Below are 27,034 nucleotides of genomic sequence, written 5' to 3' on the forward strand. Positions count from 1 at the left end.
CAAGTAGACCTATCCAGTTCCCTTCATTGTTCAGATTTGAATTGAAATCTGACTTTTTAATTCTTCTCCCGGCTTAAATTTTTTTCTCTCTCTTCCTGCCAGTGATGTTGCCGCTTAATTAAAAATTCTTTTTTTTGAAACATTATGGTACAGAAAAGCCAAAACCGACACATCTGTTGAAATTCACTAAATGCCCGACAGCTAGGATTGATGCCATTCTGTAGAACAGAAGAACCCCGTAAAAATACAGCCCAGCGTCAATAAAAATCTCAACACGCTCCAGGACAATACCAATAAAATAGAGGCTGGATAAAATATGACAAGAACCGATGGCAAAAGCAGATTGCAAAAAACACAACAGGTTGTTTAATAACACACACACACCCCCCACCGAAGAACAGAAACAGTTTTGTGTATCTGCACAAAGAGGCTTTGTTTGAGTTGGGAGAACAATCTAGAAAGTTGCAGATAAGCCTGGCTTTCTCTTGCCGCAAAAGCAATGTGGGAAGTCTTTGAATTGGCTTTGCTAAGAAAACCATTGCAAGTAGTCCTCGACTTAGGACAATTTGTTTAGTGACTGTTCAAAGTTATAACGGTCCTGGAAAAGGGACTTGGGACCGGGTTTTTTTTCACACTTATGACCATTGCAGCATCCTGTTTTGACCCAGGCTTCCGGAGACCATAATTAAGCACATGCTTAGTCCAAACAACTCTTGTTTTATTTCAGTGCTGGGAATTAGGTTCATTCCCAGCCCGTAATGAGTCCCAAATAGCCTCTCAAGATAAGCACCCACCTTTCATCTCCTTTGAATGGCTGCCAACAACTACGGCGCCAAATGAACTGTAAAAAACCAACCAAAGTACAAAGTCCACCCAGAGCTTCAAGGATTAATCCGAACCGAGCGAACGACTTTGCTTCCTGCAAAGGCTTCTCTACCTTTGCCTGTCCTTTATCCCTTATGGGAGGGGCAATCACCTCCCAGCCTTACTCCCGAGTCGCCCCTTCTGTTTCCGCTGCTCTTGCCTTCTAGCAGCTCTGTGCATACGCGCACTGGGAACAGGCTCCCTTTGTTCCTCTTCCTTGCTGCTACCAGACACTGAAGGCTCCGGAGGCAGCACCCCACTCCCAGATGGTCCTGGCCCCATCTCTGCATCGAACGCAGGACCCTCACCCGAGTCCTCTCCAGACTCCTGGACTGGTCCCCTTTCTTCCCCACTGTCCGATTCCGCTGCCGTCTGCGCAGGCTGCTGGCAAACCACAACACCCCCCCCCAGTCATGTGATCAAAATTTGGATGCTTGGCCACTGGCTCATACTTAGAACGGTCGCAGTGTCCTGAGTCAAGTGATCCCTTTTTGCGACCTTCTGACAAGCAAAGTGGATGGGGAAGCCAGTTTCGCTTAACAACCACGTGACTCACTTAACAGCTGCAGCGATTGACTTAACTGCCATGGCCTGAAAGGTCATAAAACGGGCCAAAGTTCATTTAACAAATGCCTCAGCCGTAGAAATGTTGGGTTCAATTGTGGTCATAAGTCGAGGACTAAGTAGACAGGCAGGCAGGCGGATACACCGATGTGTAATGGAGACAGAGTTTACAACTGTACTGAAAACTGAAAATTGTATATTGAAAATTATACATGATTTTGTATTTATTTGTTTATTTGTCTTGTCGTGCTTGTGTAGTGTAAAATTGGAGGTGGTGACCCTCTGGGAGCTGTGTGCAATGAAATTTCATTTGTAATGGATGCCAATTAGTGTACATTTAAAGTGACAATAAAGTTCTTCTCTTCTCTTCTCTTCTCTTCTCTTCTCTTCTCTTCTCTTCTCTTCTCTCCTCTCCTCTCCTCTCCTCTCCTCTCCTCTCCTCTTCCATCTCTCCCTTCTCTTCTCTTCTCTTCTCTTCTCTTCTCTTCTCTTCTCTTCTCCTCTCCTCTCCTCTCCTCTCCTCTCCTCTTCCATCTCTTCTCTTCTCTCCGCTCTCTTTTCTTCTCTTCTCTCCCCTTTCTCTTCTCTTTTCTCCCCTTTCTCTTCTCTTCTCCTCCCCTCCCCTCCCCTCCCCTCTCCCCTCTCCCTTTCCCCTGTTCTCTTCTGTTCAGTACCATTCTGTTTTCTTCTACTCTACTTGACTCCTACTTTATTCTATTCTATTCTATATTACATTCTATTCTTTGTACTCTACTCTTCTATATTCCATTCCATTCTATATTACATTCTATTCTATATTACATTCTATTCTTTCTACTCTACTCTTTTCTATATTCTATTCTGTTCTATTCTGTTCTATTCTGTTCTATTCTGTTCTATTCTATTCTATTCTGTTCTGTTCTATTCTATTCTATTAACTGGCAGCTGTAGAGAGCATTCCGTGCTTGCCAGCGATGTGCCATGACGGGCCACGTTTCATTGCAGGTTTGAGTCATCTTCCCATGCCATCAGTATGAGCACTTACCTGCAGGAACAGAGGAGGGAACTTTATAGCCGGAGTGGGGAGCTGCAAGGTAGGTGTGATCATTAATCCCTTTCTAGGCGTGACAACAACAAGAGACGCAAATAATATTAAAAGCTGTTTATTGAGGCGTTTGCAAAGGCCTGGACTCCTTCTCCTTTTGGGGGAGGAGATAGGAGACGTCTTCCATAGAAACATATGACAGTTATGTACAATTTCAGAAGCTCAGCCTTGTTACCACCTTTTCATCCTATTGGCTAAATTCTGGGTGGGCAAGGGTCTTTTTCCCATAACTTCCATCCCAGCTATTTACCCATTTGCAGTAATCTCCATCCCTGTTGGCATAATCTCCATCCTGTTTGGCAGCTATTGCTCTTGTCAGCATTATTAATTTTAGCATGACAACGGTCAGTCTGACCTGCCAGCTATCTCTAACCAGAATGTGCCAAAAAGAATCCTGTTATTGTAAACATAAAGGACATTCTTACACAATGTCTTACTTAATATTCCAGTAACATTCCAGTAAAATGTCTTCGGTTACTTGAAGGCTAAAAATGGCGTTCCCCGGGCTGTCTCTATTTTTACAGGAATACTTCTTACATATCACAGTCGGACAGGTTATTATCAATCAGCGCCAATCAAAAATATCTCTCTCTCCCACGAGAGGATTGGAATTCAGTTGTTGGTAAAGAAAGCCGAAATAAACCTGGATGACAAGTTTGGAACACTGGTTTATAAGTCGACGTTTCTAGCCAAAACCGTGTTTGGTGCACCGAACACGGAAGCCGGGCGGGTTTCATGGATACGACTGGTCTTTTGAAGTGCCAATTTTGAAAGCAAAGTAAGGACGCTGGTTTTGATGGAAGGGAACATCTATAGCTCAGGGTTGAACTGCGGGGATCCTTGGTGTTTCCTGAGCTTGGTGGTATTCTTGTGGACGTTTCATGGCCCATCTGGATAACATCGTCAGTGCTAGGAGGGAGAGGGGGTTTGTGGAGGGGAGAAGAAGGAGAAAAAGGAGAAGGAAGAGGAGGAAGGGAAGGAGGAGGCGAGGGTGGGAACTTTGGTGCCCTCTGAGTTGGGTGATATTCTTGTACGTCAACTCGTAAAGCATGCCTGTTTCTGAGTTGCCATAAGCGGGGGTGGAGGGTGAGGAACCAGAAGTACATTCCACACTTATCTTACAAAGATTGTAGCTAGGCTACCGGATCTTCTGCCTTTGAAAATCTTTCATTGGAGAGTGTGATTGATGACACCCAGCCTGTGAATGTGCTTTGTTGGAGAATCGGATGTGTGACACAACCGGGGAGGAGGGAAACAGGGCCATAGGTGACCATGAATTATGTCTGGGCTTCAACTGGGATAATGCCGACATCTTGCTCCTAATAAATATTTTGGATTCTTTTGAAGCTTGGCTTTGAAGGCTCACGATTTAATTAGGGCCATTGCAGAACCCTGACAGCGTAGATATTTCATGACCAAACTAGGTAACATCATCGGTGCTAGAAGGGAGAGGGGTTTGTGGAAGGGAGGAGAAGGAGAAGGGGAGGAGGAAGAGGATCATGAGGACGAAATGGTGGGATTCTTGGTTCCCTCTGATTTTGATGATATTCTTGTAGATGTTTCATTGCCAAACTAGGTATCATCATCAGTGCTAGAAGGGAAGAGAGGTTTGTGGAGTGGAGGAGAAGGAGAAAGAGGAGAAGGAAAAGGAGAAGGAAAAGGAGAAGGAAAAAAAAATATGAGGAGGAGGAGGAGACTGGGAGATCCCTGATGCCCTCTAAGCTTGATCGTTTTCTTGCAGACCTTTCATTACCAAACCAGATAACATCATCAGTTCTAGAAGGGAATGAGGTTGGTTCTCTTAATAGTCCAGGAAGGATGAGTAGAATTAGGAAACAGAACTATTTTTTTTTGTTTCGTTTTTTTTAGAAAAAATACTTCATTAAACAAATTTATACAAATATCATAAAACCAAACATTCCGCTCGTCGCAACGTAAGCAAGACAGTGTTCCCTCAATCTGACATCTCTCAAATGATGTAGAATAAATCATTCACGCTTAATTCCTTTAGCACATAACACGAAGTTTTATCTAATTATATATTACAAACATAGCTGCATGTAATATTACTCATTTCCATCACACCTTTCGATTTGACTTCGTTTTGTTCTTTTCATGTCTTACCTTCCCACCAACTATATAAAATTCTAAAAATTCGGGAGAACAGAACTATTTTGACCGTCTCACTTTTCTGAGGTGGAGCGCAGATATTTTGGGTTGCTTCTTCTCCGTAGTCTGGAATTAACTATGAACCTAAATGGTTCAACCCCCCCACCCCCTATGGACTATGCTGAACCTACCAGTCAAACGTTACTAAACGGGGCTTATCTATTTGTGGACGTGAAGGAGGTGGAGACGGACACCCCCTGTTATCACTTAACAAGCTTTATTGCTTCTCCTTCAGAGTTCTCCCCCCCGCGTGTTGTGCGTGGCTGGCGGGTGTTTGAACCTGTGGCGAAACGGTACAAAACACGCTTTGTACCCGAGAGTGGATTTGATCAAACCATCAAGAGTTGCCGGGAGTCAGGTAGCCTATCAATTTAAATTAACCGAAATAATCGGCGCAGAGATTCAGATACGGAGAAAACACCCGCTGCCCCCCACCCTTGCAAAATGTGCCTGAAAGGGGCCCCAGCGGTAGCCCTGTCATTCATCATCATAAACCCAGAGATAAAATCATCCATATTTATTCTCTTGATTCCGTGCTCAAATCACATTTTAAAGCGTCGGCTTATTGATCTCAGAAGCCGGAGCGGCTGTTGGCTTTAAGAGTTCTCCACCATCTTTGTCAACGGGCCAAGGCTGAACGGGACCCCGTCTCTGGCCCAGGCAGGGTTATCCTCGTTCAGGCCCAAACGACTTGATTTTATTTTGATTTCGTGGCTTCTCCCCGTACCGCGTATTAATTTCACCCCCGTGTTATTCATTTCGTCCATGTCCGTTTTAATGCGCTGGGACTCCGGCAAGGCGTTTGACAAAGTAGGTGGCAGTCTGCTCCTTCGTAAGGTTGTAGTCTTAATCTGTATCTTCGCTGACCCCTGTTAGGGTTGGCCGGTAAATCTGGAGGCGGCTGAAGAAGTCGTCAAACGAGGTTTATTGGTGAGGCCCTTGGCGGACTCTCCGCTTGGTTGTATTCTTGTGGGCGTTTCATTACCCAACTAGGCGGTATCACTGGTGCTAGAAGGATGTGTGGTGTGCAGGGAGGGAAAGGAGAAGGAGGAGGAGGAGAGGAAGGTGGAGGACTGCGGGGTCCTTGGTGTTCCCTGAGCTTTTTCGTTTTCTTGCAGACGTCTCATTACCCAGCTAGGTACCATCATCAGTGCTAGAAGGGGAATCAGGTCTGCAGGGAGTAGGAGAACTGTGAGGTCCTTGGTGCTCTCTTTACTACTGCTAGGGCTAGCCCCATGTAGAGCTTGTTGCAGTAATCCAGCTGTTTGATATTGTGGCCATGCCATTTTCTCTCCTCCCCCTCTTCCTCCTCCTCCCCCTCTTTCTCCTCTTCCTCCTCCTCTTCCTCCTCCTCCCCCTCCCCCTCCTCCTCTTCCTTCCCCTCCTCCTCTTCTTCCTCCCCTCTTCTTCCTCTTCCTCCTCCCCTTCTCCTCTTCCTCCCCCTCCTCCCCCTCTTCCTCCCCCTCTTCCTCCTCTTCCTCCTTCCCCTCCTCCTCTTCCTCCTCCTCCTCCTCCCCCCTCCTCTTCCTCCTCCCCTCCTCCTCTTCCTCCTCCTCCCCCTCCTCCCTCCCCCTCCTCTTCCTCCTCTTCTTCCTCTTCTTCCTCCTCCCCTTCCCCCTCCTCCACTTCCTCGTCCCCCTCCTCCCCCCTCTTTCTCCTCCTCCTCCTCCCCCTCCTCCTCTTCCTCCCCTCCTCTTCCCCCTCCTCCCCCTCCCCTTCCCCCTCTTCTTCTCCCCCTCCTCCTCCCCCTCCCCCTCCCCTCCTCTTCCTCCTCCCCCTCCTCCCCCCCCTCCTCCTCCCCCCCCCTCCTCTTCCTCCTCCACCTCCTCCTCTTCCTCCTCCTCCCCCTCCTCCTCCTCCTCCTTCTCGCTTCTCTTCCACTCTGCAAACCCCACTCCCTTCGAACACTGAGGATGCTCCCTAGTTGGGTCACGAAACGTCTGCAACAAAACCACCCAGCTCAGAGAGCACCCAGGGACGCCCAGTTCAGCCCCGAGCTACAAATATTCTCCTTTTTGGGGTGTGTGTGGGGTGTCCATCTTGTTCCTCAGCTTCTTCCAAGCTCTCTCATGCCTCCCTGGTGGTTCTTCTCCCTGGTTTCTCTCTCTTTCTCTAATTCCGGGCCACAAGTCCCCTCCAACCATGGACGGTCCAGGGAATGGCAAGAGTTGTCATCATGGTGGCGCTCTCCCTGCTCTCTGACCTTCGCTGCGGGCTTGCAAGACGTTTCCTTCCCCTGCTGGGTAACGTCGTCCGTCCTTCTTGTTCCCCATCTAGGCTGCTTCAGGGTTTACCTCCTGCGAACGAGGAGCCCTAACTTGGGAGCAGAGCCCTTTAAAAGCGCAACTTTGGCATCTGGGCGGCCCTGCCCGGGGTAGCCCATTCGTCAGGGATTTGACTAATTAAAACGTTGATTATAGGGATCCTCCACTTCGTGGAGCCCGGACTGATAATTTGCCTCCGCTGGAGGGGAAAAGGAAAAAAAAAAAAAAAGTATATTGACATAATTTGAGGAGGATAATATTCTTGGGAAAAGGAAATCGCCCTTCGAATGGTGTTCGGAGTGAAATCATAGAATCCTCAGTTCAGTAGGGACCTGGAGGTCTTCTAGTCCAACCCTCCTGCCCAAGGCAGGTGTCCTTATACTAGGGGTGTCCACAAGTATATGACCTGTGGACTTCGAATCCCAGAATTATTTGGAATTCCGGGAGTTGAAGCCCACGAGTCTTAAACTGGCCAAGGTTGGGCGCTCCTGCCTTATGCCATCCTGGCCCAGTGCTCGGCCAGTCTTGTCTCGAAAGCCTCCCGGGATGGAGCAGGTGGCAGCTCCAGGAGGCAAACCCTTCCATTCCTTTATCACTCTCACTCCCAGGAAATCCCTCTTTATTTCCAGGTTGGTTCGTCTCCTCCCACGGAGGGGCTTCCCCCCCACCCACCCCGTCGCTTCTAGTTCTGCCTTCGGGGGCTTTGGAGAATAGGTTGACACACACACACACACACCATCTCTGTGACAGGAGGGAGGGAAGGAAGGAAGGAAAGCGAAGGAAGGAAGCCAGGAAGGAGAGGGAGTGAAGGAAGGAGGGGAAGGCAGGAAGGAGAGGGAGTGAAGGAAGGCAGACAGGCAGCAAGAAAGGAGAGGAAGGGAAAGGAAGGAAGGAAAGGAAGGAAGGAAAGGAAGGAGAGGGAGCGAAGGAGGGAAGGAAAAAAGGAGAGGGAATGAAGGAAGAAAGGAGGGGCGAAGGAAGGAAGGAAGAAAAGAGAGGGAGTGAAGGAAGGAAGAAAGGAGAGGGAGTGAAGGAAGAAAGGAGGGAGTGAAGGACGGAGAGGGAGTAAAGGAAGTCAGAAAGGAAGGAAGGTGGGAGGAAGGCAGGAAGGAAGGGGTAGGCAGGAAGGAGAGTGAGTGAAGGAAGGCAGAGAGGCAGCAAGAAAGGAGAGGAAGGGAAAGGAAAGGGAAGGAAGGAAGGAAGGAAGGAAGAGGGAGTGAAGGAAGGAAGGAAGGAAGGAGAGGGAGTGAAGGAAGGAAGGAGGGGAAGGAAGAAAGGAGAGGGAGTGAAGGAAGAAAGGAGGGAGTGAAGGAAGGAAGGAAGGAGAGGGAGTAAAGGAAGTCAGAAAGGAAGGAAGGTGGGAGGAAGGCAGGAAGGAGAGGGAGTGAAGGAAGGCAGAGCGGCAGCAAGAAAGGAGAGGAAGGAAGGAAAGGAATGGAAAGGAAGGAAGGAAAGAGGGGAAGGGAAGGAAGGAAGGAAGGAAGGGAAGGAAGGGAAGGAAGGAAGGAAGGAAGGAAGGAAGGAAGGAAGGAAGGAAGGAGCCTTTCCTTCGTTATTCTAAACATACCCAGTTCCTGCAACCCTTCTTCCTATATTTTAGCCTCCAGTCCCCTAATCCTTTTCGTTGCTCTTCTCCGCACTCTTTCCTAAATCCTCAGCATGTTTTTTGTTTTTTTTTGTATCATTGATTTGGCCATCAACTTGTCAAAGAGACCTTTGAAGGGCTATTCCCTCCTTCCCTGCCAGGAAGCTACCTAATTTCCCCTAAGGGGATTGTGAATCTTTAGTTAAATACCCCTTGACAATATTTTTAGTCCACATTTCTCGAGAGATTTATGTAGTTTTTCTCCCACCGGAACAGCCTTCTCAGATCCCTTTGGCAACTGAGTCTGGGAATAAGCTTTCTAAGTATATCAAGCAACTTATTTAGAAAGAAATCCCTGACATTTTTTTTTTTTAAAACCCATCTTCTACAGCATTTCTCCAGCGTCTAGTCTTTTCTGACAGCTTGTAAAGAAGTGCTAATTATCTCGATTAATTTAGAGGGTTTTTTTTTGGGAAAGGCAGTGTTTCCTGATGGTTAATGTTGCACAATCTATTTCTCTTTTGCCTCTTGCGTTAACGTTTCGTCTCTGGGACAAGCAGCTTTTGAAGACAATATGAAAACGGATTCCTCTGCTATTCAAATTTGGTCCCTAGGGATTTGCTAGACCTTCTCTTCTCTGCCTTATGTTGGAGTCCCAGAAACAGCCATCCTTTCAATTCATGGTGACTTCACTTAAACTTATCTAAGACCTCTGCTGTCTGGTCTGAATTGTCCGCATGGCCGTCTCTGCAGATGGATCTCTCAAAGGGAAATTACCTTCCAACCGAATAGTTGCAGGCCAGGGTTGAACTGTGGGCTGCTTGGCATTGTTTTCTAGCAGACCTTTCATGACCCAGCTAGGTAACATCAGCAGGGCTAGAAGGGAATGAGGTTGGCGGAGAGGAGGAGGACGAAGAGGAGGAGGAGGAGGAGGACTGTGGGTTCCTTGGTGCTCTCTGAGTTTGGCGGTTGTCTTGCAGACTTTTCATGACCCACCTAAGTAACGTCACCAGTGGTATAAAGGAGTGGGAAGGGGGTCCTTTGGACAGGAGGAGGAGTGTGGGGTCCTGGGTGCTTTCTGAGCTTGGTTGTTTCCTTGCAGACATTTCATGATCCAACTAGGTAACAGCATCAGTGCTTAGAAACCTTCTAGCAGAAGCCTTCTAACCGTGATGATGCTACCTAGTTGGGCCATAAAACATCAAGAAAACAATCAAGCTCAGAGAGCACCAAGGACCCCACAGTTCTCCTCCTCTTCCTCCTTTCTCCCTTCCTCTTCCACCACTCTGCAAATCCTATTCCACTCTAGCACTGATGGTGTTCCCTAGTTGGGTGATGAAATGTCTGCAAGAAAGCAAGCAATCTGAGACCACCAAGGACCCCACAGTCCTCCTCCTCCTCCTCCTCCTCCTCCTCCTCCTCCTCCTCCTCCTCCTCCTCCTCCTCCTCCTCCTCCTCTTCTCTGCAAACCCCACTCCTTTTTAACACTGAAGATGTTACCTAGTTGGGTCACGAAACATCTGCAAGAAAACAAGTAAACTCAGAGAACACCAAGGACCCCCACACACACACATCTTCCTCAGAAAACCTCTTAGAATAAACAGCCTTTCCTACTCAGAGACTGGCAGTGCCTGTCCTCAAGTCCGTCTCTGCCATCCTTCTTTGCCAAATTGGGGGGATTGATCTGAAACTTGATCCGGGGAAGGTGTCTCCTTGGCTTCGACTCTCAGGTGAATCTTATTGCTCAGACCTTCTTATGAGGCTTCTTATAATTTCCTTTACATGGGTTTTTTTTTTCCCCTCTAGCTTAGGAGCTTAGCAGCCCCCCCCCCGTCTCTTCAAAGACTACCCAATCAAGGCGGGGTTATTAAAACCAAGGCGCTTTATGACTGAGAATTAATTAGAGCCGCATTTTCATGCAAAACATCCAATTTTTTGATTAGCAGTGGAGCAAGGTCACAATTAACACTCTGGGAAGCTAAAATTGCCCGTATTTTGATTTTTTCAGGAAATGAGATTATCAGAGGCCAGATAACTTGGCAGGGTGGGGGAACGGAGAAAGAAAAGAAGATACTGGGGCGGGGTGGAAGAGAACTCTGTCTGACTAAAGGGAGGAAGGAGGAAGAAAGGGAGGGAGGAGGAAGAATGGGAAAGAGGCAGGCAGGCAGGCAGGCAGGAGAGGCATGAAGGAAGAGAGGAAAGGAAGAAGAAGGGAAGGGAAAATTAAGGACGTTGGAAAGAAAGGAAGGAAGGAAAAAAGGATAAAGGAAAGAAGGATGGCGATGGAGGAAGGAAGGGAAGAAGGGAAGGAGAAGGGAAGGGAAAATTAAGGAAGGAAGGAAGGAAGGAAGGAAGGAAGGAGATGCGTGAAGGAAGAGAGGAAAGGAAGGAGAAGGGAACGGAAAATTAAGGAAGGAAGGAGATGCATGAAGGAAAAGAGGAAGGGAAGGGAAAGTTAAGAAAGGTGGAAAGGAAGGAAAAAAGGAAGGATGGAGGAAGGATGAAAGGAAGGGAAAGGAGAAGGGAAGGGAAAATTAAGGAAAGAAGGAAGAAGAGGCATGAAGGAAGGAAGGGAAGGAGAAGGGAAAGGTAGGAAGGAAGGAAGGAAAGAAAGAAGGAAGAAAAAAGGAAGGAAAGATGGAAATGGAGGAAGAAAGAGAAAAAAGGAAGGAAAAATTAAGGAAGGAAGGAAGGAAGGAAGGAAGGAAGGAAGGAAGGAAGGAAGGAAGAAAACACGGTCATAATGCTTTCCCGGTGTAGACAGTTCCCAAAGAGATCCGTTACCATCACATTTAAATGTTGAGAAAAAAGCCCAACTTCATAGAAAATGAGAGGGCTAATCAGATCAAAAGAGAAGGAGAAAGTCAAGGGAATTAAATTGCTTGTCGATTAAGAAAGGTGCCTCCAAACCCAAGAGGACACCAGGGTTAAGGGGACGGATCGAGGAAAGTTAGAGCAAAATGAACTTCGAACTGGCAAAGGGACGAATGCCCCTTAAAATTAAAATTTCAGTCGACAAGGGAGCTCTTGAAATGGAGAGGGGTCTTGCTAGGAACAGCAGAAACCGGAGAGAAGAGGAAGCTGTGATGACAAAATAATTAAAGCGTGGCTGAAGAAGTTAATTATAGGAGGAGAGCCATATTGATCAACGGGAGGAAAAAAAATAAAATGTCACTCTGGCCGCACCTTGTCCAGCCGACAATTTGCAATAAAAATTCTAACCTTGATCTATCATCATACGCAGATGAGCTACGGCTCAGGAAAGCCTAGTGTTGTGGCCCACCAGCGGCCAGTGGAGCTGGCGGCAGACTGGGAGAGTGAGGAGGTTGGGGAGGAACCTGGGCCAGTCCTGGAGTCTGGGGAAGGGCAGAGATGGAGCCAAGGCTGTCTGACAGTTATTAGCTGCCTTCGGAGTCGGACATCAGTGGGGAAGAAGAACAGCTGCAGCCTGTTCCCAGTGTGTGCATGCACAGAGCTGCCAGAAGAAGGGAACAACCAAAGAACATGAGGCAGAGATGGGACCAGGGTCATCCGACAGTTATCAGCTGCCTTCGGAGTCGGAGATCAGTGGGGAAGAAGAATAGCTGGAGCCTGTTCCCAGTGTGCGCATGCACAGAGCTGCCAGAAGAAGGGAACAACTAAGGAACACGAGGCAGAGATGGGGCCAGGTCCATCTGACAGTTATAAACTGCCTTTAGAGTTGGAGATCAGTGGGGAAGAAGAATAGCTGGAGCCTGTGCGCATGCACAGAGCTTCCAAGAGAAGGGAACAACTAAGGAACACGAGGCAGAGATGGAGCCAGGGTCATCCAACAGTTATCAGCTGCCTTCGGAGTCGGAGATCAGTGGGGAAGAAGAACAGCTGGAGCCTGTTCCCAGTGTGCGCATGCACAGAGCTGCCAGAAGAAGGGAACAACTAAGGAACACGAGGCAGAGATGGGGCCAGGTCCATCTGACAGTTATAAACTGCCTTTAGAGTTGGAGATCAGTGGGGAAGAAGAATAGCTGGAGCCTGTGCGCATGCACAGAGCTTCCAAGAGAAGGGAACAACTAAGGAACACGAGGCAGAGATGGAGCCAGGGTCATCCAACAGTTATCAGCTGCCTTCGGAGTCAGATATCAGTGGGGAAGAAGAACAGCTGGAGCCTGTTCCCAGTGGGTACATGCACAGAGCTGCCAGGAGAAGGGAACAACTAAGGAACACGAGGCAGAGATGGGGCCAGGTCCATCTGACAGTTATAAACTGCCTTTAGAGTTGGAGATCAGTGGGGAAGAAGAATAGCTGGAGCCTGTGCGCATGCACAGAGCTTCCAGGAGAAGGGAACAACTAAGGAACACGAGGCAGAGATGGAGCCAGGGTCATCCGACAGTTATCAGCTGCCTTCGGAGTCGGAGATCAGTGGGGAAGAAGAACAGCTGGAGCCTGTTCCCAGTGTGCACATGCACAGAGCTGCCAGGAGAAGGGAACAGTGAAGGAACAAGGGTCGGCTCGGTAGTAACGGCACAGGTGGATGGTAAATGACCTCTCCCATAGGGAATAAAGAGGAGCAAAAAGGGGAGTGGGGTTGGCAGGAGACAATTAGTTCAATTCATGAGGGTGAAGATCTGTTCCTGGCTTCTTGCCAAGTCATTGCTGCTATGGTGTGGCGTTTGGAAGCTATCGGCCTGGCAACTCTCCTAGCCTGATAAAGGTCTGTCGTTGTGCAATTTCACGAAAGACTGTTTGCTGGGACTTTGCTGGAGAGGAATTCCCTTTAACCTAAATAAAAGGGGTTTTATCGGGACGAGGAGTTGACTTCATGATTTTGGGAAACCTAGGTCTGAACACCTCGATTTTCTTTAAAAAAAAAATTAAATTCTTAGTTTTAAAAGGGGCTAGCTTATGAAATTGCAGATAAAAAGTCTAGGGAACTGCCCCACTGAATAAAACTTCATCCGTTTATCAAGCTTCCATTCGAAGGATTGATTGATTGATTGATTGATTGATTACATTAATTTACATGCCTCCCCCGTCACTGTCAAACCACTCTGGGTAGCTTACAATGCAGTCAGAGCAGAAATATAAAAACACGACAATGAACAGGAATTGGATAAAACGACGGTGCATTTTTTCCCCCAGAAACACTAAAAAGGTGGATCTCTTGCCAGCGTAGAATTTTTTTTCCCCATTGAAAACTACAGCTAGTCCTCGTCTTACGACCACAATGGAGCCCAAGCGTTCCTGTTGCTTAAGCGAGACATTTGTGAAGCGGGTTTTGCTCCCGTTTTTACGTTTCTTGGCCACGGTTAAGCGAATCAACGCGGTTGATAAGTTAGCCCCGTGGTCCTTAAGTGAATCGGGATATCCCCGTTGACTTTGCTGGTCCGAAGGTCGCAAAAGGGGTGTCACGTGGCCTTGGGACACTGCAACCGCCATAAATACAAGTCAGCCTTCAGGCTCCTGAATTTTGATCACATGATTGTGGGGATGCTGCAACGGTCGTAAGTGTGAGAAATGATTTTTAAAAGTCGCATTTTTTTCAGTGCTGTTGGCAGAGTCCCTGTGGTTGCGTGATCAAAATTCAGAGGGCTTTACGACGAGTTTGTACTTATGGCGATTTGCAGTGTCTCAGGGTCATGTGGTCCCCTTTTGCTCCCTTCTGACAAGCAAAGTCAGTGGAGAAACCAGATTCACTTAACGACCCTGTTTACTAACTTAATAACTACAGCTGATTCACTTAAGAAATGCGGCATGAAAAGTCGTAAAAATGTGGCAAAACTCACTTAACAACTTGGTGTTCCCTTAGCAACAGGAATTTTGGCTCAGTTGTCATAAGTCAACTACATGTAAGTCAAAGACTACATGTAACTGTTTAAAGTATTCATTTATTCACTCATTCATTCGCTCATTCATTCACTCACGCACTCATTCACTTGCTTATTCACTCATTCATTCACTCATTCATTCACTCACTCATTCACTCGCTCATTCACTTGCTCATTCACTCGCTCATTCACTCACTCTTTCATTCACTCGCTCATTCACTCATTCATTCACTTATTCATTAACTCGCTCATTCACTCATTCATTCATTCACTCGCTCATTCATTCACTCACTCATTCACTCGCTCATTCACTCATTCATTCATTCTCACTCATTCACTCGCTCATTCATTCACTCACTCATTCACTCGCTCATTGATTCACTCATTCATTGATTCACTCGCTCATTCATTCACTCATTCATTCATTCACTCACTCATTCATTCACTCACCCACTCATTCACACACTCACTTTCATTCATTTATTCATTCACTCATTTATTCATTCACTCATTCATTCACTCACTAATTCACTCACTCACTCACTCGCTGATTCACTTATTCCTTCATTCATTTTATGTGGCACCTTTCTCACCGCTCAAACACCTGTTTGAGGCTCCTCCTTGAAGGCGTTTTGTCCTTCTGCTTTGCGCACTTCCTTCCTCCAACTTAAGGAGGGGAGAGAAAAGTCATTCGACTCAAGAGATAACAAGGCCGAGCATGAATATTCACGAGAAGTACCTTCTCCCTCCGCATAAATTACCCTGGGAAGCCTCCTGCTTCCCATCCAGCTTCAGAGATTCACCTTTGCTTCATTAGTGTCCTGCTTGATACGCCAAACACCGTCTGGATTCTTAGCATTCAGCTAGGAAGCTAAGATCTTGTTAGAGTGCAAGAGGTCTTTTACATTTTCCAGGAGGCAGTTAGAATAAAATCAAATCCCAACCTAAATTTTCAAAATTTGGCATTCTAATGGGAACAAAACGGGTTTTTTTTTTCCCCAGTAGGAGTAGTCTCTTTGGTAAATACAGATATTTATATGCCACGAAAAGAGCCATTTTTCTCTTCTGTACTTGCTTTAACTCCTGGTTACTGGAAGAAAACGGAGGCTGATTATTCCCCAGGATGGGTGGATGGATAAATAGATGTAACTGTGATAGATACATAGATTGATAGAACTCTGGTAGATAAATAGATGTAACTACGAGGGATGGCTGGATACATCGATATGATAGATATGGATTGATGAATGGATGGATAGGTAGATATAAATATGATTGATAGATTTTGATATATTATTGATAGTTTGGCATATGATGAGAACATGGCAAAAGAGAAGTAAGCAAAAACAATTGACAAATAGATGATAGATTGAATATTGGATGGATGGATGGATAGATAGATAGATAGATAGATAGATAGATAGACAGACAGACAGATAGATGTAGGTAAGTAGGTAGGTAGATAGAAAGATAGAGTGATAGTGATAGAAAGTGATAGGTAGGTAGGTAGAGTGATAGAGTGATAGAGTGATAGAGTAATAGGTAGATAGGTAAATAGGTAGATAGAGTGATAAAAATGAAAGAGTGATAGACAGACAGACAGACAGAGATAGATAAATAGGTAGGTAGAGTGATAAAAGTGATAGAATGATAGAGTGATAGGTAGAGTGATATTAGGTAGAGGGAGGGAGGAGCTCTCTCAATCTTACACGGGAAAAGACCCGAACACGCCAAGACCTGCAGACCTGTACCCGTGAAAATCTGCGAAAACATATATATATATATATATATTAGGATCTACCAAACCCTCCAGAGCAGGGAGGCAGGGGATGTTATGTGTCTCCTCTCTAAAGGAGGTCCATCTCATGGGACCTTCTCCGTGATGGAATTTGTCTTTGGTGCAAATGCTCTCAGTGTATATAAAAGGAAAGATACATTCGTCAAGAGTCAAGAATCATCAGATACAACACTTAATGATAGTCATAGGGGACAATAAGCATTCAAATCATGCTAGGAAACAGTCCATATAAATCGTAAGCATACAAGCAACAAGGTTACAGTCATACAGTCACAAGTGGGAGGGGATGGGTGATAAGGAGCGATGAGAAGATTAATAGTAATAGTAGTGCAGACTTTGTAAATAGTTGGACAGCGTTGAGGGAATTATTTGTTTAGCAAAGTGATGGCTTTCGGGGAAAAACTGCCCTTGTGTCTAGTTGTTCTGGGGTGCAGGGCTCTGTAGCGTCATTTTGAGGGAAGGAGTTGAAACAATTTATGTCCAGGATGTGAGGGGTCTGTAGATATTTTCACAGCCCTCTTTTTGATTCGTGCAGGATACGGGTCCTCCATGGAAGGCAGGTGGGTAGTAATTGTTTTTTCTGCAGTCCTAATTACCCTGTGTATCTGTCCTGTTGGTTTGCAGAACCAAACCAGACAGTGATAGAGGTGCAGATGACAGACTCCATCATTCCTCTGTAAACCTGGATCAGAAGCTCCTTGGGCAGTTTCAGCTTCCTGAGTTGGCGCAGAAAGAACATTGTTCGTTGTGCTTTTTTCATGACACTTTTGATGTTAGGTGTCCATTTTAGGTCTTGTGATATAATAGAACCTAGAAATGTAAAAGTCTCTACTGTTGATATTGTGTTGTCTAGTATTGTAAGAGGTGGTAGTACGGGAGGGTTTCTCCCAAAGTCTACCACCATTTCTACGGTTTTGAGTGTCTTCAGTTCCAGATTGTTCCGGTTACACCACGCAGCAAATTGTGCAACCTCCCATCTGTATGCGGATTCATCATTGTCCCGAATGAGACCAATCGCTGTACAATAGGATCCTCATTTTGGAGTTTTTCGTTGTTGTTGTTTTATGCAACAAAACAGGAAGCGCAGGGAAAAGGAAGATATTTCCTCGGGGGTCAGTTTCCTTTTTTTTATCCCGCCATGCCTCCCGTTGCTATTTGAAGCACGTCTTCGGCCTCCTGGCCTCCTAGGATTTCAGTTTTTCTTAATTAACCTCCAGGACTTGCCAGGCGCCAAGGCTCGAGTTCATCTCCGTGCCTGTCCTTTGGCGGGGTTTGTGCGAACCGGCTCAGAAAAATAACTGGAAATGATTAGCCAAGTCAAGCTTGCTCTTTCGGGTCCCTGCAGTCTCATGATACGGCACAGACACACTCTTTCGTTTCCTCACCCCCCCCAAATCCATTGTTTGCGGAAAGACGACGCGCCGAAGAGGGGAAAAAAAAAAAAGAATTTAACTGATTTCCAATTTGTTAGGATAGCGGCTTGGATGGGGGCTTGGGGCCAGTTGGCTTCCAGTCTTTCTTGCAGAAATGGTTTTCCTCTTTCCCTGAGAGATTGACCATGATCTTAGAATAGAATAGACCTTGGAAAGGGACCTTGGAGGTCTTCTAGTCCAGCCCCCTTCTCAAGCAGGAGAACAAATCTCCAGGGATGGAGGGGCCACAACTTTTGAAGGCAAGCTATCCCATTGGTTAATTGTCCTCGCTGTTGGGGCGTTTCTCCTTAACTCCAGTTGCTTTTCTCAGAAAAGAATGGAATAGGCAAAGGAATAGGAATTGGGAATTGGGAACGGAATCGAATGGAATGGAACATAGAATAGAACAGAAAATAGAATCGAGAATAGAATAGAATAGAGAATAGAATAGAGATAGAAAATAGAACAGAATAGAGAGAATAGAGAATAGAATAGAGCAGAAAATAGAATAGAATAGAGCAGAAAATAGAATCAAGAATAGAATAGAGAATAGAATAGAATAGAATAGAATAGAATAGAATAGAATAGAATAGGGAATAGAATCGAGAATAGAAAAGAATCGAGAATAGAATAGAATAGGATAGAGAATAGAATAGAGTAGAATAAAATAGAAAATAGAACAGAATAGACAATATAATAGAAGAATAGAACAGAATAGAAAATAGAATAGAATAGACTAGAGAACAGAACAGAATAGAGATAGAAAATAGAATAGAATAGAATAGAGAGAATAGAATAGAATAGAGAATAGAATACAATAGAATAGAATAGAGATTAGAACAGAATAGATAGAATAGAGAATAGAACAGAATAGAGAATAGAATAGAATAGAGAATAGAATAGAATCGAGAATAGAATAGAATAGAACAGAATAGAATAGAATAGAGAATAGAACAGAATAGAGAATAGAAGAATAGAACAGAATAGAAAATAGAACAGAATAGAGAATAGAATAGAAGAATAGAACAGAATAGAAAATAGAATAGAATAGAGAATAGAATAGAATAGAATAGAATAGAATAGAATAGAATAGAATAGAAAATAGAATAGAATAGAATAGAGAATAGAACAGAGAATAGAATAGAATAGAACAGAACAGAAAATAGAATACAGAATAGAATAGAAAATAGAATAGAATAGAACAGAAAATAGAATAGAATAGAATAACAGAGTTGGAAGGGACCTTGGAGGTCTTCTAGTCCAGCCCCCTGCTCAAGCAGGAGAACCTATACTGTCTCAGACAAGTGATTGTCCAGTTTCGTCTTCAAAACCTCCAGCGATGGAGCAGCCATGATTTCCATGATTAGTTTCCAACCATGGTTTCTTGCGCTGCCCTCTGGTGCTTTGGAGAGTAATTTGACCCCCTCCTCTTTGTGGCAGCCCCTCAAATTCTGGAAGACTGCTCTCATGTCACCCCAGTTTTTCTTTTCTTTAGACTAGCCAATCTTGGCACATTGGGATTAAAATAAATTCGAAATATACACGGGGAACCTCGTTACTGTACATGCCCACGGCAGCCAAGAAACCTATATACGTAGTCCTCGACTTCCGATAAAGTTTAGCGACCCTTCAAAGTTAGAATGACACTGATGACAGTGACTTATGACCGTTTTTCACACTTATGACCGCTGCAACGTCCCCTTGGTCACGGGATCAGAATCCTGATGCTTGGCAAATGGTTCATATTCATGACGGTTGCTGTGTCCTAGAGGGAGTCACGCGATCCCCTTTTACAACCTTCCGACAGGCCAATTCCCTTAACAACTGTATCGCTAACTTAACCACTGCAGTGATTCCCTTGACAACAGTAGCCAGAAAGGTCATAAAACGGGGCAAATGTCTCGCTGAGCGGCAGAAATGTGGGGCTCAATGGTGGTCGTAAGGCGAGAACTACCCATACGCGCCAAAATGGAACGATACATCAGTTCCCGCAATGGAAAGACGAATGGATGGAAAAATGGAATTATCAGAGAGGACCAAATCCTGCTTTAATTCGAGAAAAGGAATATATCTATTTTAGTTTCTACTTGTTAAACAGTTGCTAGATGTTTTGTTCCAGCTGAGGGGGAAAAAATAAAATTCTGATTTTATGATTAGATAGAACTATTCGTACAGAAATGGTTAGTCCAGTGATGGCGAACCTTTTCCACGTTGCATGCCAAAAGTGCGTGCCCCCTCTCTATAACACACTTAACTTGCTTCACAAATACCGTGTTGTCTAGCCACACAATAGCACACGCAATACTACACACAATACTGGGCAAGGTTATTGCTTACCTTCCTTGCATACAGAACTGAATAGCCAGGCACTCTCTGACTTATGACCGCAACTAAGCTCAAAAGTAATGTTGCTAAGCGAGACCTTTGTTTAGGGAGTCTTGCTCTGTTTTTATGACCTTTCCTGATTAAGTTAAGTGAATCACCGCAGTCATGAAGTTAGTCACACGGTTGTTAAGCGAATCTGGCTGTCATGCCCCTGTTGGAGTCTGATTCTGAGGGAGAGGTGGAACAGCTGACAGGGAGTGGGAGTGTGGCTCCGGAGGTTGTGGAGGAAACTGGGGAAGGGCACAGTCTGGCTGGGCATTCAGAGGAAGACCCAGGCCCATCCCCTCTCCATCCTAGGGCACGCAGGGAGGAACGGATAAGGGAGCAACATGGTTTATAGGGGAGGAAAGGGCCCTGGTCCCCTTCATGGGCAAACTGCACATGGCAAAGTTGCTGGAAGCAAAGCGTGAAATTACTTTGGTTTGTCAAAAATTATGTTATCTGAGTTCTGGCGTCCTCACAGCTGTGTGTGTTTCATTATGTTTTGACATCTGCGATTCCTTATCCTGCCCTGTCTGGTTAATTGCTGCAGCTAGTGGTTTGTGTTGGTTTTTATTTATAATTTAGATGTACTTTGGGTTCGGACTGAATTTCTTCCCTTTAAAGACTGTTCTTGGGAGAGTTTTTTCTCCAGCCAATGATAACTGGACATCGGAGGAATTCAAGGGACTTTACCTACTTTTGGGATTTTGTTGCTTTTGTGCCACGCCCCTTTGGGTCCTCACACTAGCATCCCCATTGGTTTTGCTCTTCAGAAGGCTGCAAAAGCCGAATCACAAGACCCCGGGACACTGCGACCGTCATAAATATGAGTCGGTGGCCAAATGCCTGAATTTTGATGGTGTGACCACGGCGAGGCTGCCATCGTCGTAAGTGGGAAAAACGGTCCCTTTTCCTTCCGTGCCTTTGTGGTTTTAAATTTGAATGATCCTTAAAGTCAGGGTTAGGATTCAAATATTTGAACAACCGGTGCTTTGGGCGTGGCTAGGTGGGCATGGCCATTTGACTGGGTGGGCGTGGCTTCTTATTTTTTCTTTTGTGTGTGTGTGTGTGGTTCCAGAGGTTTTCCAACCGGTGCTTTGCTACAGCAGATGGCAACATCTGGATAACCTTGGCTTGATCTGAGAAAAGCTTAAGCAGGATCGAAGGGGGTTCCTGCTTGTATGGGAAAGGCCCCCAACTCCCACCCCCGGTGGAATGCCAGGGATCTACTTGAGTTTGGGTGGTCCTTCAAATTGAGGAATCACAGAAGGAAGCATAGAATTTGCCGTGAGATCTGCTATAGATGTTTATTTCAAGCGGGTGAATCCTCTTATCTATAAAGCGTTTCCGAGGAGCTTTTAAAAGATGCTTTTATCGGCTTTGGGTTTCATCGTTTCGTTGTTGAATCAACGTGTTCTGATTGGCTAAAGCAGAGAATCATTCCATTTCCTTCCTTCCTTCCTTCCTTCCTTCCTTCCTTCCTTCCTTCCTTCCTTCCTTTCTTCCTTCCTTCCTTCCCTCCTTCTCTGATCTCTTTCTCCCTCCTTCCCTCCTTTCTTTCCTCCTCTCCTTCCTTCCCTTCTTTCTCCTCCCTCACTTTCTCCCTCCTTTTTAACTTCCCTCCCCTTTCCTTCCTCTCTCCCTCCTTCCCATACTCTACTTTCTTTCTTTACTTCCCTCCCTTCTCTCCTTTTGCTTTCTCTCCATCCACCCTTCCTTCCCTTCCTTCTCTCTTCTTTCTCCTCCCTCCTGTCTATCTTCCTTCCCCCTTCCTTCCTTCCTTCCTTCCTTCCTTCCTTCCTTCCTTCCTTCCTTCCTTCCTTCCTTCCATCCATCCATCCATCCTTCATTCATTCTCCTTTCCCTCCTCACATTCTCTTTCTTTCCTTCCTTCCTTCTTTCATCTTTCTCCTCCCTACCCTTTCCTTTTTTTCCTTCACTCTTTCCTTCTTTCCTTCTTTCCCTCCCTTACATTCTCTTTCCTTCCCTCCCTGTTCTGTGCTTGTACCTCAACCTCAACCTCCTCTCCCTTCCTTCCCTTCCCTTCCTTCTCTCATCTCTTTCTCCTCCCTCCCTCCTTTCTTTCCTCCCTCTCCTTTTCTTCCTTCTTTCCTTCCTTTCTTCCTTCTTCTTTCTCTCCCTCCCGTTCTCCTTCCTTCCTTTCCTCTCTCTTCCTGTCCCTGTGCCTCATCTCCTCCTCTCCTTCTCTTCCTCCCTTCCTCCCTCCCTTCATTCTCCTTCTTTCCCTCCCTCCCATTCTTCCTTCCTTCCTTCCTTCCTTCCTTCCTTCCTTCCTTCCTTCCTTCCTTCCTTCCTTCCTTCCTCCCTCCCTCCCTCCCTCCTTCTCTCTTTATGGCCTTGGATTTATCCTCTAAAGCTTCAGTAACCAAGTACGTGTGATGGCATTTGTGCAACTCCGTGTTTTTCTGCACCGTTTGAAATTGTTGGCGCCTTGGAAGAGAAGTTGTCTCTTGCAGTGGTAACTGACTGGCACTGATGCCAAACTTACTCTGTGGAACAGAAGAGACAATCGGAGGTGACAGCACGAAACTATTGCCTGCCTTGGGTGGCAAATCCTGGCAAATCCCAGTTGGAATCTCCAACTTCCCTGCTTCCTGGTATCTTTGTTAATGAACCTGGACATAGACGCATAACAATGACATCCCAGTAGTAGCCATCATAATGGGAAGGCATCCTAAAGTTTATCAGTTTATTTTTCACATAAAAAGAAACACATTTTACATGCCTGTGGAGCTTCTCAGTCATCCAGGCCATGGTTGACCCAAAGATGCTTTTCCAAAAGGCAAACTGGATTTTCTTCGTTTTTCCTTGAAGACGTTTCACTTCCCATCCAAGAAGCTTCTCCGGTTCAGACTGAATGGTGGAACATGGAAAGATTTATTGCAGGGTCAAGAACCCTGCGGGCACAGTTAAACTTTCAAGTGGCCTCAACAACTCTCCGAGAGAGTGCTAACGTCCAGACAACCGCAAGGAATATAAATCTTTCCATCCTCCACCATTAGGTCAGAACTGAAGGCGCTTCTTGGATGAGACATGAAACGTCTTCAAGGAAAAACAAAGAAAATCCAGTTGCCGCTTAAAAAAATCACCTTCGTGACGAATAAAATCTAGTTTTAAACTTTAAACTCATGTGAGTATGTTTGTGTGTGTGAGTGAGTAAGTGAGTGTGCATATCAGGATTCCGACAGTTTCCCTAATTAAATCATGAGTCACAAGCCAAACGTCCAAAACTGCAAAAGGATTTATCGGGAGTGAACATGTCCGGCACTGTCTGGGCGTAGCCGACTCTGAGACACATCATTCATTGTCACCCTTGATCCTGGTTTTCCCTTCACTCTCTGGGGCTATCATAATTCATATCCTCCAATGGGACACATCCATAGCCCAGAGTCCTCAATCAGGTTCTCCAGTTAGAATTTTGCTCGACAGAAACTTCAGTCACCTAGTTACTATCTTTGAAAAACTATTTATGGAATGCGCTTTCGATTTCCAAACTGCTGCACTGCTCTTTCAAACCCCTTTCTCCCCCTCTCTTTCTGTTGACAACTCTAAAAAAGACCATGGAAATGTTTTATGAGTTGACAGTGTAGGTGTGAGGGAGGGAGGGAGGGGAGAGAGAGAGAGAATATATAATATAGAATCACGGAGTTGGAAGGGACCTTGGAGGTCTTCTAGTCCAACCCCCTGCTCAAGCAGGGCACCTTATATCATTTCAGACAAATAGCTGTCCAGTCTTTTCTTGAAAAACCTCCAGTGATGGAGCACCCACGACTTCTAGTGGCAAGCTGTTCCACTGGTTAATTGTTCTCACTGTCAGGAAATGCCTCCTGAATTCCAAGTTGCTTCTCTCCTGGATGAGTTTCGGTCCGTTGCTTTCTTATCCTGCCTTCTGGGGCTTTGGAGAACATCTTGACGCCCCCCTTCTCCTTTGGGGCAGCCCCTCAGATACCGGAAGACCGCTATCGCGTCACTTCTTTTAATGTAAAAAGAGAGAGAGCTTTGTCCCTTTGAATGCTTATTAAAAGAACGGCCGTACGTCGAGGACCCGCTCCTTCTAATTGGGAGATGAGAAATGAATGGGATGAGACCGGTTTTCGGATTGGCAGAGTCCGCAGGAGAGCTACCCCCCCTGCGTATGGAAGCACCGCGGGGCTTCATTATGGCGATGGATTGAATTACAGGCGAGAATAACCCGGGGCTCAATTTCCCCTTCTTCCTCCCACGAAGTTGGATGCAGTCGGTGGCCACTAAGCAAATTCGAAAGACAGCTTAATGAAAGCGTGTGCCGTTTGGAACGATGGGGGAGTGATTGTCTGCGTTGGGAGTTAATGACGCAGTTGTCAGGAAGGCAGCGCGGGGAGAACGGTGGGCAGAACGCCGCCGAATGGAAAGCGGCTAATTGGCAGGCCTGGATTCACAAGGTGTTGACTTATTTTCAGCTACCAAGTTCTGAAGAGTTGTTATTATACCAGGGCTTAATTCTTAAGAGGGGTAACAGACACTCACCGTTTCCTGGTGATTGGTCCAAAGTCACCCAGGTGTCTTTCATGCCTGAGGTGGGACTAGAACTCACAGTCTCCTGGTGATTGGTCCAAAGTCACCCAGGTGTCTTTCATGCCTGAGGTGGGACTAGAACTCACAGTCTCCTGGTGATTGGCCCAAAGTCACCCAGCTGGCTTCCATGCCTAAGGCGGGACTAGAACTCACCGTCTCCTGGTGATTGGCCCAAAGTCTCCCAGCTGGTTTCCATGCCTAAGGCGGGACTAGAACTCACCGTCTCCTGGTAATTGGCCCAAAGTTACCCAGTCTGCTTTCATGCCTAAGGCGGGACTAGAACTCACCGTCTCTTGATGATTGGCTCAAAGTCACCCAGCTGGCTTTCACGTTAAAACAGATAATAACAGATAATCGGAGTTGGAAGGGACCCTGTAGGTCATCTAGTCCAACCCCCCTGCCCAAGCGGGAGACCCTACACTGTTTCTGACAAATGACAGTCCAGTCTCTTCTTGAAAGTCTCAAGCAATGGCTCTCCCACAACTTCCGAGGGCAAGGTATTCCATTGGTTGATTAAAAGTGGGACGAGAATTCCCAGTCTCCTGGTGATTGGTCCAAAGTCACCCAGCCAGCATTCATGTTAAAAGTGGGACTAGAATTCCCAGTCTCCTGGTGATTGGTCCAAAGTCACCCAGCCAACATTCATGTTAAAAGTGGGACGAGAATTCCCAGTCTCCTGGTGATTGGTCCAAAGTCACCCAGCCAGCATTCATGTTAAAAGTGGGACTAGAATTCCCAGTCTCCTGGTGATTGGTCCAAAGTCACCCAGCCAGCATTCATGTTAAAAGTGGGACTAGAATTCCCAGTCTCCTGGTGATTGGTCCAAAGTCACCCAGCCAACATTCATGTTAAAAGTGGGACGAGAATTCCCAGTCTCCTGGTGATTGGTCCAAAGTCACCCAGCCAGCATTCATGTTAAAAGTGGGACTAGAATTCCCAGTCTCCTGGTGATTGGTCCAAAGTCACCCAGCCAGCATTCATGTTAAAAGTGGGACTAGAATTCCCAGTCTCCTGGTGATTGGTCCAAAGTCACCCAGCCAGCATTCATGTTAAAAGTGGGACTAGAATTCCCAGTCTCCTGGTGATTGGTCCAAAGTCACCCAGCCAGCATTCATGTTAAAAGTGGGACTAGAATTCCCAGTCTGATGATTGGAGAAATTGGCCCAAACTCACCCAGGTGGTTTTCAACGCCTAAGTAGAACTAGAACTTCCGGTCTCCTTAATTTTTTTCTAGCCCGGTGCCTTAACCTCTAGCACCTAACCATCAGCAGATCTTGTTCTTCTGATGCCAGAGCGCTTCACATGCTGGCTTGTCTTCCCAATAAACCTCCTCCTGCGTTGCTTTGCTTGCTTTTGTGTTTCGAAGGCCGCACGAGGCGATGGCAACACAGCCTTCTTGTGTGGGAACACTTTGGAGCTCGGGCGGGAGAGATGCCAATCTGCCGAGCTGCAGTCGTCTGCCAAGGATCTTGATCTGCAGCGCACAACATTGGCATCTGTTTTGATGGCTTTCTCGGGTTGCCACGGAAACCAGAACACAAAGCATCTCTTTCTTAACATTTGGGAGGCTCCGTCAATTGGAACTAAACAGCGTCGAGATGGCAATGGGAACGAGTGGAATGGGATGGGCAGGCGAAGTGGTACGGAAGAGCGGTCCTGTTCTTCTGATATAATGGATGGAGTGGTCAAGATGTCAAACTCCCAAACCCAAGAAAGACATCTGGCGATGCTTCCAAGCAGATTTCTTTCTTGTTCCGTGCCTATAGACTGCATCTTGCCAGACTGAAGTCGATTATTATACGTAGGAAGAATACACTCTGGGAACTATTGAGGAGGAGCCGCCTTCACCCTCTTTCGCTCACACCAACTACCTGAACTGGGTTTGAATGGAACCGAATGTTTTACTGGCTGGATGCCCTTCCTGTCACCAGTGCAGAGTTTTGTTCCGCACATCTATTCTCACCGTGCCCAGAGAGGGAAATATCTGCCTCTTACCTAGGATCAAACTCACAGCCTCCGGATTGTGAGGCCGGAGCTCCAACTCTAGGCCACCGCAACCACTCTGCTTCTTCAGCCGTTCTTTTAGTGACCGTTCAAAATTACAACAGCAGCGGAAAAAAGTGACGTACAACCATTTTTCGCACTTTATGACCGTTGCGATATCCCCACGTGATCAGAATTGTAGATGATTGGCAACTGCTTCATATTTATAATGGTTGCATTTGTGCCGGGATCCTGGGATCCTGTTTTGTGACCTTCTGACAAGCCAAGTCAATAGGGAAACCAGATCCACGGTTAAAACCGTGTGTGGCTAATTTGACGACTGCAGTGATTCGCTTAACAATTGTTGGCAAGACAGGTCATAAAATGGGGGCAAAAATTCATTTTAATAACTGTCTCACTCAGCAACAGAGAGTTTGGGCTCAACTGGGATCGTAAGTCGAGGGCTACCTATATCTCTGCTTTTGTCCAGCCTTGAAAGACCAGGTCCATTCCATAAGATTCAATTTAAAACTGCTTTATTGCTAAAAGCCCGCGCGCAGGAATC

The 27,034-nt window shown here is 46.1% G+C and overlaps 1 protein-coding gene across 1 annotated transcript in view; it reads left to right on the top strand.

The window, feature by feature from the left end:
- EXOC4 (exocyst complex component 4) overlaps positions 1-27,034 on the top strand; it is a 367,177-nt gene that overhangs the window by 146,237 nt on the left and 193,906 nt on the right. The window contains exon 9 of the mRNA XM_087935338.1: positions 2,413-2,501. Within this exon, the coding sequence (XP_087791464.1) occupies positions 2,413-2,501 (89 nt within the window). The remainder of the gene's footprint in view (positions 1-2,412; positions 2,502-27,034) is intronic.

This window comes from Pseudonaja textilis, chromosome 5, assembly GCF_049901715.1.
Source record: "Pseudonaja textilis isolate UNSWEBS1 chromosome 5, rPseTex1.2, whole genome shotgun sequence".
Lineage (NCBI taxonomy): Eukaryota > Metazoa > Chordata > Lepidosauria > Squamata > Elapidae > Pseudonaja > Pseudonaja textilis.